Source organism: Pimephales promelas, chromosome 15, assembly GCF_988280905.1.
Source record: "Pimephales promelas chromosome 15, fPimPro1.hap1.1, whole genome shotgun sequence".
Classification (NCBI taxonomy): domain Eukaryota; kingdom Metazoa; phylum Chordata; class Actinopteri; order Cypriniformes; family Leuciscidae; genus Pimephales; species Pimephales promelas.
The window spans coordinates 5,091,364-5,105,529 of NC_142783.1; the positions used below are offsets into that span (position 1 = coordinate 5,091,364).

Here is a 14,166-nt window from a genome sequence, read left to right on the forward strand (position 1 = left end):
ATAAAAAACACATTTGTAAATATATATTTTTATGAGTGCTGGGCAACGATTAATCGCGTCCAAAATAAAAGTTTGTGTTTACATATGTAACATATGTGTGTGCACTGTGTATAGGGTTGGGTATCGTTTGAATTTGAACGATTCTGATTCCGATTCCGATTCCTTGTTTCGATTCAGGTTCCTAACGATTCTCGATTCTGATTCTTTTAAGAGGCAGGGTCAAAAAAGTTTAGCTAACCTTGCTAACCAACAGCCTTTCTGAAGGAAATAATCCTTTCTTAAGGAAATACTCCTTCTGTAAAAATACTCCTTTTGTCACAAATTTTGCATTTTGCCGAGATTTCGTTATTTTTAGAAAAGTGACGCCACACTTTGGACCGCCGACGTAAGCTACTCATGTTCGACTTGCGTGGTTATGCCAACACTTCCGGTAGACGCTTCTTCGTTGGTGTTGTTCAGCGGTTTCTTCTTCCGCTCGGCGGACTGTGAATATCGAAACTAGGAATCGAAATTTTAACTTTTGAACGATTCCGGGAAAAACTAAAAGTTAGTCTCGGTTCCAATCGATACTCGATTCTCGATACCCAACCCTAACTGTGTATCATTATTTTGTATATATAAATACACACATATGCATGTAAATCTTTTAATAAATATTTGCATGTATATACAGTATAAATATTTGTATCATTAAATATATACATTTTAAACAAATAAAAAAATAAACACATTTTTCTTATGTGTATATATATATATATATATATATATATATATATATATGCATGTGTTTGTATTTATACAAAATAATTATACACAGCACACACACATATATTTTGTAAACTAACTTATATTTTGTATGAGATTAATCATTGCCCAGCAGTAATATTACAAATCTTGCAAACCTTTATTTATTTTTGTGAGTTTTATGCATTTTTGTGAAACTCTTTACATTTATTTGTGGATCTTAATCTATTTATTTATGAATTTGATACATTTTTGTGAATCTCAATCTATTTATTTGTAATAATGCATCGATTCTAAGCCCACACATTAGTTTCAGAGCTAGAGTTTGCTTGTATCCTATACGCTGAGTTTCGTTACATTTCTGTGACGCGCTCCACAAACTTCCCGGAAAGGAAACCAGTGGCGTCCTGTTTGTTTTCTTTATCTCACAAATGCACAATGTTTTGTCACGACAGCTACAGATGAAGCCACAATACGCCAGTGGAACAAAAAAAACCTCAATCCATCTTGACGGATGACGCAGACGAATCTCTGACCAATAAGAGGGCGTTTTACGCACATGTGACCTGTCAACACATTTTGGTATGCTTTGAAATGTTGCCTTGTGAAAAACTAACCAGAACCAAGAAGAAAATGCAACATTGTAACACATTAAGCAAGCTAATGTATTTATATAGTACTTTTCCGAACAAATGAATAAAGTTCCAAGTGGTTTACAGGAAAAAAAACAAACAAACAATAGATACAATGGATAGTAGACCCATTAAAATACAAGAATAAGAATAAAGTTTATAAGGATTAACTATAAAGAAATAAAATATCTAAAAATGAAGAAAGGCCAGACTAAAAAATATCTTTTAATTTAGACTTAAACTATTACTATTTTTAGCACGTCGCACTTCCTCTTTCCAGACGCGAGGAGAACAGCGGATAAAAGCAGCATCGCCCAATCTTTCACTCCTACTTTTGTGGTATTATTAAAGGGATAGTTCACTTTGAATTAATTTTTGGTATGTTTTATCTTACCTCAAGGGCATCCAAGATGTAGGTGTCTTTGTTTCCGCAGTAGTTTCAATTTTGATATTTTTAGGTCAAACCGTTCTTGTCTGTCAGTCATATAATGCAGGTCTATGGTCACCACCTCAAAGAGCATGCACAGAGAAGTCCAAATTAAACCTGATTTAATGACTCGTAAATGTAAGTACACATTGATGGCCTAAGACACGAAACGAGCGGTTTGTATGAGAAAACGAACAGTATTTATATCGTTTTTACCTCTTGTAACCACAGCCATGTCCAAGTGATCTGAGGGCGCAGGCACGGGCGCTTTGTGGCTGTGGTTACAAGAGGTAAAAACGATATAAATACTGTTCGTTTTCTCACACAAACCGCTCGTTTCGTGTCTTAGGCCATCAATGTGTGCTTACATTTACGAGTCATTAAATCATGTTTAATTTGGACTTCTCTGTGCATGCTCTTTGAGGTGGTGACCATAGACCTCCATTATACGACTGACAGACAAGAACAGTTTGACCTAAAAATATCAAAATTGAAACTACTGAGGAAACAAAGACACCTACATCTTGGATGCCCTTGAGGCTTGAGGTAAGCTAAAACATACCAAAAATGTATTTCAAAGTGAACTATCCCTTTAAAAGGATCCGAGGATGTGAGGATTTAAGATTAAGGTCTTTAAAACTCCTTACTACTGTACTGTGAAATAGAAAAGGGAGAGCTTCTTGTTTGTTGACAACAGATTTATAAACAATAATAGTTTTAGGAGCTCCAGCTTTTGTAGACATCTCCATCAGTAAAAGATTGTACATTTTAAAAGTCAGTTAGTGTCTTTAATTTCTTCATTAAATCTATGCTGTGATCAGTGCTTGCATTTTCAATATTACTGCTTGAGGTCTGCTGTAGTATTAATATTATAATGCATAAACATCACATAAAACATAAACATCACTTGATGGTTTCATATGCAGCGATATGGACTTTTGTGCTTTGCCAGACTGAAATCCGTGCAGTGATGAGCAATGACTGGCTCACACCAGCAGGGGGCAGGAATAGATGAATATGATAAGTGTGCAAGAATATAGGACAACTGCTTCATTCACCTATCCTCATGTTGACCCAAACCTCTTACATCTAACACACACACACACACACAAATACATTTTGAAGAGATGCCCTTTACTGTGCATTTTCAATGACTGGGATCAAATAATTAAAGGATGCAAGAGGATTATACAAAGTATAACTACTGGTCAGTTTATTTAAAGTCCTCCTGTAGTCAATCATGTTTTACCTTTAAATTTATCTGATCAACAAAATAACATATTTAAATGTTTTTCATTGGAAAAAAAAAGAACTTCATGCCTTAAAATATTTTGAATGTAACTCGACACCCTTGCCTCATTTTGTACACTCGGTTCTATGAATATGCAAATGAGCCCCGCCTCCACTCACTCATTTAACCCTGAGAGCCACTTGTTGACGATCACACGTTGATCTGATTGGTTACAAGGTAGTTGGTGACGTCAGAAACACCAGCGGTTTCACACCATGTTTTTGAGACCATCTTTGGTGCAGTTTTATAAAGAAAATACTCAGCAATGCTGTCGACTTATGAATTTACACATGGTGTGTGTTAAAGCATATTAAAAACACCACATACACATATAAACATTAAAAACTTGACTTTCTTTTTTTTATTTTCTTGATTCTTTATTTTCTTGAGACTTTATATCTTTTATATATATATATTAGGGCTGTGCAAAAGTTAATTGCGATTAATCGCATCCAAAATAAAAGTCTGTGTTTACATTATATATTTGTGTGTGCTGTATATAATTAATTTGTATATATAAATACCTATGCATGCATGTATATATTTTAAGAATTATTTGCGCTGAAATTCTGTATATATTTATAAATACATAATCTATATTATATAAATATAAATATTTTATATATGAATGAATAACACATTTTCTTAAATATATGCATGTGTGTGTATTTATATATACAAAATAATTATATACAGCACACACAAATATATTATGTAAACACAGACTTTTATTTTGGATGCGATTAATCGCAATTAATTTTTTGCACAGCCCTAATATATATATATATATATATATATACTGTATATATGAAGAGTTCACATGCAAAAGCCTCTAAGTGCCATTTGAAATTTTCTTCTAGAATGATAATTTTTATCAAACTTATATATTTAAGCTCAGTAATTTCACTTAAATTGCAATGAAGATTACCTATTAATTGTTATTTAAGTGAAATTACTGAACTTAAATATACAAGCTTGATAAAAAATGATCATTCTAGAAGAAAATTTCAAATGGCACTTAGAGGCTTTTGCATCTGAACTCTTCATATATACTATATTTTCTATTTTTTGTATTTCAGCTTTCATTTCAATTTTAGTTAAAAGTTTTAGTCAAAAGTTTGTCATTTCGTTGTTTTTTATTTCATTTTTTAGTTCATTTTTTTTAAATAAAACATTTAATTTTTTTTTCACTTTCAATTATTTTAGTACATCAAGTTAAACTAAATGACAATGAGTCATTTACTACCTGAAACTATTATTTGCATAAATATATTATTGTGAATAAAAAAAAAAAAGTATGGTTTAAGTCTTAGTTGACTATACTAATCCTGATGTGCACTAGCTCTCATTGTTAAGTTGACACGAGTTCATGAAAAATTGCATCTTTTCATTTAATCGGCTGGTCTGATTCACAAAACCAGTTTGGATGATTTCCTTGAAATGGGAGAGGGCAGTGAGCAAGTGCTATTCATTATGAGCATCTGGACTGTATTTATATGTGGGATCTAATGGATCATCTCAGGTCAGATTGGAGTCCTTCAGTACCTTTGTCTTGTCATCTACGACCCTCAGGCCATCTGCAGACACCCAGAGCACCGCGCGCACGGCCTTCTTACCCGCCTGTGTGGACACACATAACACACAAACAATGAGGGATGGAGGGAAAACAGAGACTTTCAAAGAGAAGAGAGTTGATTTTCCCACAAGTTCCCCTTGTTGAGGCCCTTCACCCTCCTCCACTTTCACACAAATCTACCAACAACACCTGAAAATAGAGAAAAGTTCAAAACATTGAGTTCAGAGAAGGTCACAGCAGCGGTAGAAGAAGCAGGCATGTTGGAAGAGGAAGAACAGAGGGTGAGCATTCAAACAAACACACGCCCTGATTCGGGGAGCTGTGTTCACACTTACCTAAGTGCAGAAATTAGCTCTCACACACACACACACACACACACACACATATTTTCGTGACAGGAAAGGAAACAAAATGAGTTTTGTGACTCAGTTTGCACACACTCTTCTATTGCTCCACGCATGTTTTAGGAGCAAACTAATCTATCAGTGGGGAAAAAAAGTGGACACACATTCACACGTGTTCGAGCCACAAACATACTCAATGCAAGTACACAAACAACAATCGTTGCTGTGGCGGCAAAAGACCTCAGTACTCGCGGGTAAAAGTCGTCAGAAATACTCTATTTTAATGATTAATCGACACTCGTTGTTGCTCTGTGGACCTCGCGGGTATTGGTTCAATTCAACAGTAGACAGATTTGCGCAAAACTTTTACGATATTTTATAAACGTCGTTAAAAACCAATTGCGAAATGACGGCGTTTCCATTAACCGATGTTATGCGACTAAAGGCCCGTTCACACCGGGACGAATTTCGCGCGAGTTATTTGCTGACATTTAACGCCTCGTGACTAAACAATGGGCGAATAAAAAAAATTAAAAAAACAATTAAAAAAAACGCCTCGGGTTCGTTTTTTTAGTTTGATGCGCTGTGTCAAAAACTATCCGACAATGAGATTGGCGCTTTTGCGCACATGTTTGGAGCTTCTGAAGTTACAGTAAAATACAACTTGGGGGCGCTCAAATACAAAACGATCTTGCCGAGCACACATAGGCAACGGCGAAGGAGATATATACGCCAAGACGCCAAGTAGCGTCGCCGTCTACACAGCCAGGAAGAAATAAGACGAGGAAGATGCAAGGCAAGATGAATGTAGAGCCAGTGTTGTAGTCGAGACCACCTCACTCGAGTCCGAGTCGAGTCCGAGACCAGAGACGGTCGAGTCCGAGTCGAGTCCGAGACCAGAGACGGTCGAGTCCGAGTCGAGTCCGAGACCAGAGACGGTCGAGTCCGAGTCGAGTCCGAGACCAGAGACGGTCGAGTCCGAGTCGAGTCCGAGACCAGAGACGGTCGAGTCCGAGTCGAGTCCGAGACCAGAGACGGTCGAGTCCGAGTCGAGTCCGAGACCAGAGACGGTCGAGTCCGAGTCGAGTCCGAGACCAGAGACGGTCGAGTCCGAGTCGAGTCCGAGACCAGAGACGGTCGAGTCCGAGTCGAGTCCGAGACCAGAGACGGTCGAGTCCGAGTCGAGTCCGAGACCAGAGACGGTCGAGTCCGAGTCGAGTCCGAGACCAGAGACGGTCGAGTCCGAGACCAGAGACGGTCGAGTCCACGTCGAGACCGAGACCAGTGAGGGTTGATTACCTAATTTACTTTTATTTACTTAGAGAAATCCCTTTTTTTTTTTTTTTACTGAATTTACTTAGAGTTTAAAAAATATGATCAGTTTAGGGTAAAAAGGCCACATAGTAGGTGGTGTTAAAAGTAATTTTATTACAATTTGTCATGCGCAGTTGCGCACTAGAAAATCACCAATCACTGGGCGTGTCAATCAATTTAAAGAAATATTTTATTAACATACATTAATAATCATGAAAAATATTTTTAATTGAACTCGAGTGGACTCGGGAATAATTCCGAGTCCTAAAAAAAAAATGTTCGAGTACGAGTCAATTCCGAGTCCAAATGGACACGAGTCCATGACAAGACCAAGACCATTAAAATATGGTCTCGAGACCGAGTCCGAGACGAGTCCGAGTCTCGAGTACTACAACACTGTGTAGAGCTGCTGTTCTCGTTGGTGCTAGAACATGAAGAACTATATGACAAACGCGACAGCAACTACAAACATCTTGATAAAAGAAAACTGTTATGGAGTGGTATTGCAGAACAAATTAGCGCCATCTAATGTCAGGGAATGAATTTGCGTGTTCACTCAGCTCATCGTCAACGAAAATCGCTCAGGTGTGAACACAAAAAACGCGTTTAAAAATGCTGACGAATAACGCGCGCTGATATTCGTCCCGGTGTGTACGGGCCTTTAAGCGTCATTCCAAAAATCATGGCTACGGATGTTGGTAGGTTTACGCAAATAGCCATTATTTTTAATAATATGCGTATTGTACAAGTTTATTGGTAAGGAAACCCCCTTGTGAGTGGCACATATGAGGTGTTTCTGGGTGTCATATCTGCTTCAAGCTCTTGATATATTGCGGTAAATTCTGAAATTTCAGCCCGATCTCATGAAAGTTCGTATCTATGGCACGAATGTCATTTCTCGTGGCATTTATACGCCAAAAACAGTTTTTGCGTGTATTTGGCACGCGATTTTCGCGTACATATGATACGCACTTTTTTGCGTATAATACGCACGAACTCCCCACCCCCCTCCCCCCTAAACCTAACCTAGGTACCATATACACGAAAAAAACACTTTTGGCGTATAAATGCCACGAGAAATGACACTCGTGGTATAGATACGCATCTTCATGAGACTGTGTTTGGAAATTTCGCAACGACATATGAAATCGTATACTTGCATAGAGTATATTTGGGACTGTACATAAATGCACACATCAGAACTTACTTTTGCAAAGAAGCCCTTGAAGAACTTTCTGTCCTGGAATGGAGGGTTGGTAAGGGGATGTTGGTGGGAGGAAAAGGCAGGAGAGTGTTACAAATGAACTGAGACACAATGTCCTGTGAGTGTGTGTCAGGGCGGATCTGGTTTAGGGGTTTGAGTTGTGAATGACAGAGTTGTGAAGTATGGAGAGGATAAGAAGGGGAGATCACCAATCAGGAGTCAGATTCACCACGTGTGAAGTTTACAGTTGATGTTATTGGTGCTGTTACAGGTCTAGTATTATTACTCCACTAAGTGAGTTTGATTATTTCATTATTCTTGAAGGGATAGTTGGCACGCAATGAAAAAATTGTCATTTAATCACTTAAAGTAGTAGTTCAGTTTTTTTTAAAACAACTTTTGCTGATAATTTACTCACCCCCATGTCATCCAAGATGTCCACGTCTTTCTTTCTTCAGTCGAAAAGAAATTAAGGTTTTTGATGAACACATTCCAGGATTTTTCTCCATATAATGGACTTCAATGGGAACCAAACGGTTCGAGGTCCAAATTAGAGTTTCAGTGCATTAAGTTTTATAAGCATAAATGCTCGCCTTGCTCTGTTCTGTGATGCGCATTCGTGACTCTCCTGTTCAAGCTCGTTCATCAAAATGAACGAAAATGAATTTTTTTCAAGTCATTTCGTTTGTTGAATGAACCAAATGACTCGAAAAAAGATTTGTTCATTTTGATGATCACAGAAAAGAGCAACGCGAGCATTTGTGCTTATAAAACTTAAACTTTGTCATTTATTTTTGAAATGACCGATCGCTTCGCTAGATAAGACCCTTATTCGTTGTCTGAAATCGTTAAAGCCCTTTGAACAGTTTGTATTGAAACTCTCTTTTGGACCTTGAACCGTTTGGACCCCATTGAAATCCATTATATGTTTTGATGTTTTCATCAAAAACCTTAATTTCTTTTCAACTGAAGAAAGAAAGACGTGGACATCTTGGATGACATGGGGGTGAGTAAATTATCAGCAAATGCTTTTTAAAAGTGAACTACTCCTTTAAGCTCTTTTTCATTCAGCGAAAAAGTGAATGTGGACCAATGCTGTTTAGCTACAAATAATAACAATTATAAAAGTAGATCATAAGGCTTTTAAAAAAAATTGATTAATCTATATATATATTTTTCATGATTAATCGAACAATTAATGAATAATCTACAGTAACCTCTCTCAGTTACATGAAGTGTTACTTCAATGGCTAGCGCTGACTGTCATCGAAAAATAGACTTGTTTTTATTTTAAAAATGATCACATCAACTTAAAAAGTAACGTTCATGTAAATCTAAATTGTCTTACAATTTACGCCAAAGAGCAATAAATCTGATCAAATGTCAAAAAAGAAATTTTTCAAACGAGAACAATCGTGATTATAATGTTAGCACAATAATTATGATTAGTTTAACCATTATCTTGCATCTCTGATTAATTTGTGGTTCAACAGCATTTGTTTGCATTCAATTTCTTAGTATGGAAAAGAGCAGCATGAACAAATTAGTAAATATCTCCTTTTGTGTTTCAGATAAGAAAAAAAAAAAGCAGGTTTGAGTGAGAGTGAGTAAATCATGACAGATTTGTCCTGGTTTCGTGTGAACTAATCCTCTAAACGAAATCATGTTATCATGTTAGTGATGGCGGCAGCGTTGAGCAGGAGTTCATTAGGATTGCTTCTGATGACCTCCAGAGTTTCCATCAGAAGTGCCACAGGGACAGAGCTGACCTCGGCTACGGCGTTCACTAATCACACACACACACACACACATCCACAACAAAGGTTTCAAAAACCCCTCTTTGGCCACATACACACTAGAGCTATAGTTAATATAGGTGAAAAAACGGTTACGGGTTTCCCTGGCGGTTAGCGTTACCACTTCATATTTTAATTATCATTAAAACCGCATTTGATTACCGCGATTTGAAAACCTCAGGGTAAATTATGGCCGGCATTAAAGTAAGGCAACAGCATGCAGCTTAAGTTTCATTTTGTGTGAAAACATGGCGGAAGGCAGTGAAGTTTCACAACCTCTACAAACAATTACAATCATTATAGTCGAGTGCTGAGCTTATAGTCGAAACGCATGAATGCATCTGACTGTCTTCATCTTATATGTCTGTGTACTGCCTAAAAAAGTAGTGTATAAGTGTACAGAGACACCGCTCTATTTCTGCTGTTCAACAAGCGCCACCTACTGTCAGAGAGTGGGCAGTTTTTATTCTGCTCCTGGAAATTGGGCTGCATTTTTAAAGGGATAGTTCACTTTGAAATAATATTTGGTATGTTTTAGCTTAGCTTTTAGCTTTGATCAGCTCTACCAAACTTGATTGTCTTTTTTTCCATGAATAAACAAACACTGTTAAGTTTACTTGATTGATATTGTGAAGCAGCTTTGATCTGTATTGTGAAAAGCGTTATATAATATATTTGACTTGACTCAAGGGCATCCAAGATGTAGGTGTCTTTGTTTCCACAGTAGTTTCAATTTTGATATTTTTGGGTCAAACCGTTTGTGTCTATCAGTCATATAATGCAGGTCTATGGTCACCAACTTAAAAAATGGTCACCACCATGTGGCTGTGGTTACAAGTGGTAAAAACGATATAAATACTGTTCGTTTTCTCACACAAACCGCTCGTTTCGTGTCTTAGGCCATCAATGTGTGCTTACATTTACGAGTCATTAAATCTAGTTTAATTTGGACTTCTCTGTGCATGCTCTTTGAGGTGGTGACCATAGACTTGCATTATATGACTGACAGACAAGAACGGTTTGACCTAAAAATACCAAAATTGAAACTACTGCAGAAACAAAGACACCTACATCTTGGATGCCCTTGAGGTAAGCTAAAACATACCAAAAATTAATTTCCAACTGAACTATCCCTTTAAGCAAAGGGATGTCAATTTTAACGAGTTGATGGAAAAAAATCTGCATTGTACAACCTAAATTCATATAACAAGGCATCTAGAATTATATACAGAGCAGATAAAATACCTATAATCATTTTGACTCCCTTTTCTTAACAAACGGTTTAAAGGCTGAAATGTGCAGTTCATCATTTTGTCTAATTTAATTTGAACATGTCGTAGATAAACGCTATACGTATTTTGTTCACCTCAAATATGGCTGTTGTTGCTGTCAATATTACTATTTTAATGTTTATGCGAACAAAAAAGCACATTGTGCTGCTAATTTTATTTATTATTTGTTGTATTTCAATATAAAATGTGGCGAAATGATTTCAGCTCTGGGTATCAGCACTTTCCAGCTCATTTTAACAATACCTTGATAATACTGATAACTGTGATATGAAATCTTCATACTGTCGAATCTCTATTTAAATGAAATGAGTGAAAAAACATTCATTTAAGTTATTTATGTATTAACAAAATGAACTAATAACTAATTATAGACAGATTAAAAAAATAGTAACTAGTAAATAACAAAATTTGATATTTTTTTATTTTATAATACTGATGCAGTTGAATTCCTGTTCTCTACAGAGTTTGGTTATAAGATATGACAGCTACATCTACAACTGTATTCACAAACTGCTCGTTTCATGTTTGCAGATGCGTGACTCAAAACGTTGCAGTGGTTGCAGTTCTGTACGCATGAGGAATGTTAACTAGATCAATGCATCCGACATAACCCTAAGCTTTGCCGTGTGTATGTGGCCTTCGTGAAACAAGAAGTGTACCATTCGCCAAGCCCAAGACTCACTTCTTCATCTACACTCACCTCATGTCCCTTAACTGAGGTTTGGATTTCAGTTCAAGTAATCGTAACCACCATAACCATTATATACAGACCCCCACACCTTCAGTTAAGGGCACAGAGAGTGTCACGGAAAGAGGTGGAGGTTACATGTTACGGAAAGTTAAAGTGATGGTTATGCTGAAGAGCATTTCATACACAGCCATAGAAGGAAAGCAATGCTCATTGGGTTAGAAAAGAGGTTTGAGGGGTGTGAGAGCGGATCAAGATGCTCTTAATGGCTCATGTGAACAAACCTGCTTAGAAAAAGAGAACATCATAACGCATTCACATCAGAACATATGCAAACAGATGGAGGAGGGCTGGAGTGTCATGGATAATATCTGCCGCACTGACGCTAGAGACCGTAGACAGACATAAATACAAGATCTGGACACACATAGAAACAGGAAACACTAAAGGAAAGACAAATTGAAACGTCCCCCTTTACTGACATCTGCAATCGTCTCGCAGAACCAGCCTGCATTTCCACTGTTTTGAGAACAGTTGTCATAACAGTTACTACATAACCAGCCCACGAACATTGTGCTTCAACAGTATTGGTTAGTTCTAAAGAATACACTGTCCGGCCCAAAAACGTTGCTGTTTGGATTCAAAGTCAAAAACTTAAGAGTTTATGACTGAATCATTATGTTTCTAGTAGGGCTGTGCAAAAGTTAATTGCGATTAATCACATCCAAAATAAAAGTCTGTGTTTACATAATATATTTGTGTGTGCTGTATATAATTATTTTGTATATATAAATACACACACATGCATGTATATGTTTAAGAAAATGTGTTATTCCTATATAAAATATTTATATTTATATAATATAGATTATGTATTTATATATATATACAGAATTTAAGCGCAAATAATTCTTAAATATATACATGCATGCATAGGTATTTATATATACAAAATAATTATATACAGCACACTCAAATATATTATGTAAAACAGACTTTTATTTTGGATGCGATTAATCGCAATTAACTTTTGCACAGCCCTAGTTTCTAGCATGTTTGGCAACAGTTCTTTTAACCCTAACTGAATTAAACAACTATGTAGGAAACCAATCATGGCCATATTACAGGATGACAATGTCAAGATTCATAAAGGTTCAGATTGTGGATGAATGGATGGGAGGAGCATGACGAATCATTTTCACACATGAAACTCACAAACTAGTCCTTAAAGGAGTAGTTCACTTTTAAAACAACTTTTGCTGATAATTTACTCACCCCCATGTCATCCAAGATGTCCACGTCTTTCTTTCTTCAGTCGAAAAAGAAATGAAGGTTTTTGATTAAAACATTCCAGGATTTTTCTCCATATAATGGACTTCAATGGGAACCAAACGGCTCAAGGTCCAAAAGAGAGTTTCAGCGCAAACTGTTCAAAGGGCTTTAAACGACACCAGAGCAAAACGATCGGTCATTTAAAAAATAAATAACACAGTTTAAGTTTTAAAAGCACAAATGCTTGCCTTGCTCTGTTCTTTGATGAGCATTCGTGACTCTTCTGTTCATCAAAATGAACGAATCTTTTTTCGAGTCATGACTAGATAAGATAAGACCCTTATTCACCATCTGGTGTCGTTTAAAGCCCTTTGAAGCTGCACTGAAACTCTCGTTTGGACCTTGAGCCGTTTGGACCCCATTGAGGTCCATTATATGGAGAAAAATCCTGGAATGTTTTCATCAAAAACCTTAATTTCTTTTCCACTGAAGAAAGAAAGATATGGACATCTTGGATGACATGGGGGTGAGTAAATTAAGTGAACTCCATGTCCATGGATGGCCATTTATTTCCATCAGGGTCTGCAGAAAACAGGACGTAACAAGGTTACGTCAACAGAAGCTTAGAGGAGAAAACGAGCGCCGACATGAATGGCTTAATCATTGAACAGAAAGGGTGCGCCTGATGGCGTAACGCTAATGTCCTTCCCCTGAATTCCAACTTCAAGAGGTCAAAGGTCATCAGTAAACACAAACAGAGGGACTGGAAACAGTGCAGAAGCGCGTGCTTGCTCTCATTCTTCTGAGGTTAAATTCGGGATAAGAGTTCTGTTACAAAGCCTAGCAAGATGGAGACTCATGACAAGCCATCAACCCGCTTCTAACACAAAAGATAAAATCGAAGGACTTATCGCTTCATGGATACGCCATCCTAATATGCAATGTGATGAACAAACACAGTTGAGAGAGATGTGATAAAAAGAGACCAGCTGCGTATATACAGTAAAGCGCTTGAATTCACTCACTTATGAGATTCCATTTCTGTTAACATGCTGCCTAATAAGGCACCTAAGGAAGTAGACTTGTTACACACACACACACACACACACACACACACACATACATATATATATATGCCAATACTAACCTATAAAATGTGAAATCTTTTCCCAATTAAAATTAGACAAGGTCCAAGCATTTGCACTTTTAAAAAGCAAGTGAAAACGTACCTTAAGCGTTTGAGCAGGAAGTTTCTTAAGTGGTTACATAAAACGATTTTATTCATTTAATATGGTCTTTAAAATGAATATAATTGTATTAATATAGTCACCAGATGCAGACATTAGGGACATTAGGGATTAGATCTTCACATGCCAGACACAAGCCTTCATATATGTGAAGCACGTTTATCATTATGAATGAGAGCGCCATCTGGAGGATGTTGGGTGCAGCTAACAGAGTAATGATAAACAATAAACACAAGTGAATGACATTAATAAAGATGAGCCTCTGCAGAGAGACATGGACTTCCTGGACACGGGTGGCAGGCTTCCAGCGAGAGGAAATCACATTACGGGTTAGAAAAC

General features: G+C 37.0%; 1 protein-coding gene across 5 annotated transcripts in view; it reads right to left on the reverse strand.

Annotated features, from left to right (window-relative positions):
* numb (NUMB endocytic adaptor protein) overlaps window positions 1-14,166 on the reverse strand; it is a 96,611-nt gene that overhangs the window by 16,697 nt on the left and 65,748 nt on the right. For 4 of the 5 annotated variants that reach the window (XM_089120040.1, XM_039674438.2, XM_089120038.1 and 1 more), the window contains exons 4-5: window positions 7,536-7,568; window positions 4,640-4,714 (exon numbers count right to left, since the gene is read on the reverse strand). In XM_089120040.1, coding sequence (XP_088976166.1) covers window positions 4,640-4,714; window positions 7,536-7,568 — 108 coding nt within the window. The remainder of the gene's footprint in view (window positions 1-4,639; window positions 4,715-7,535; window positions 7,569-14,166) is intronic. The other variant, XM_039674447.2, reaches the window with a different exon arrangement.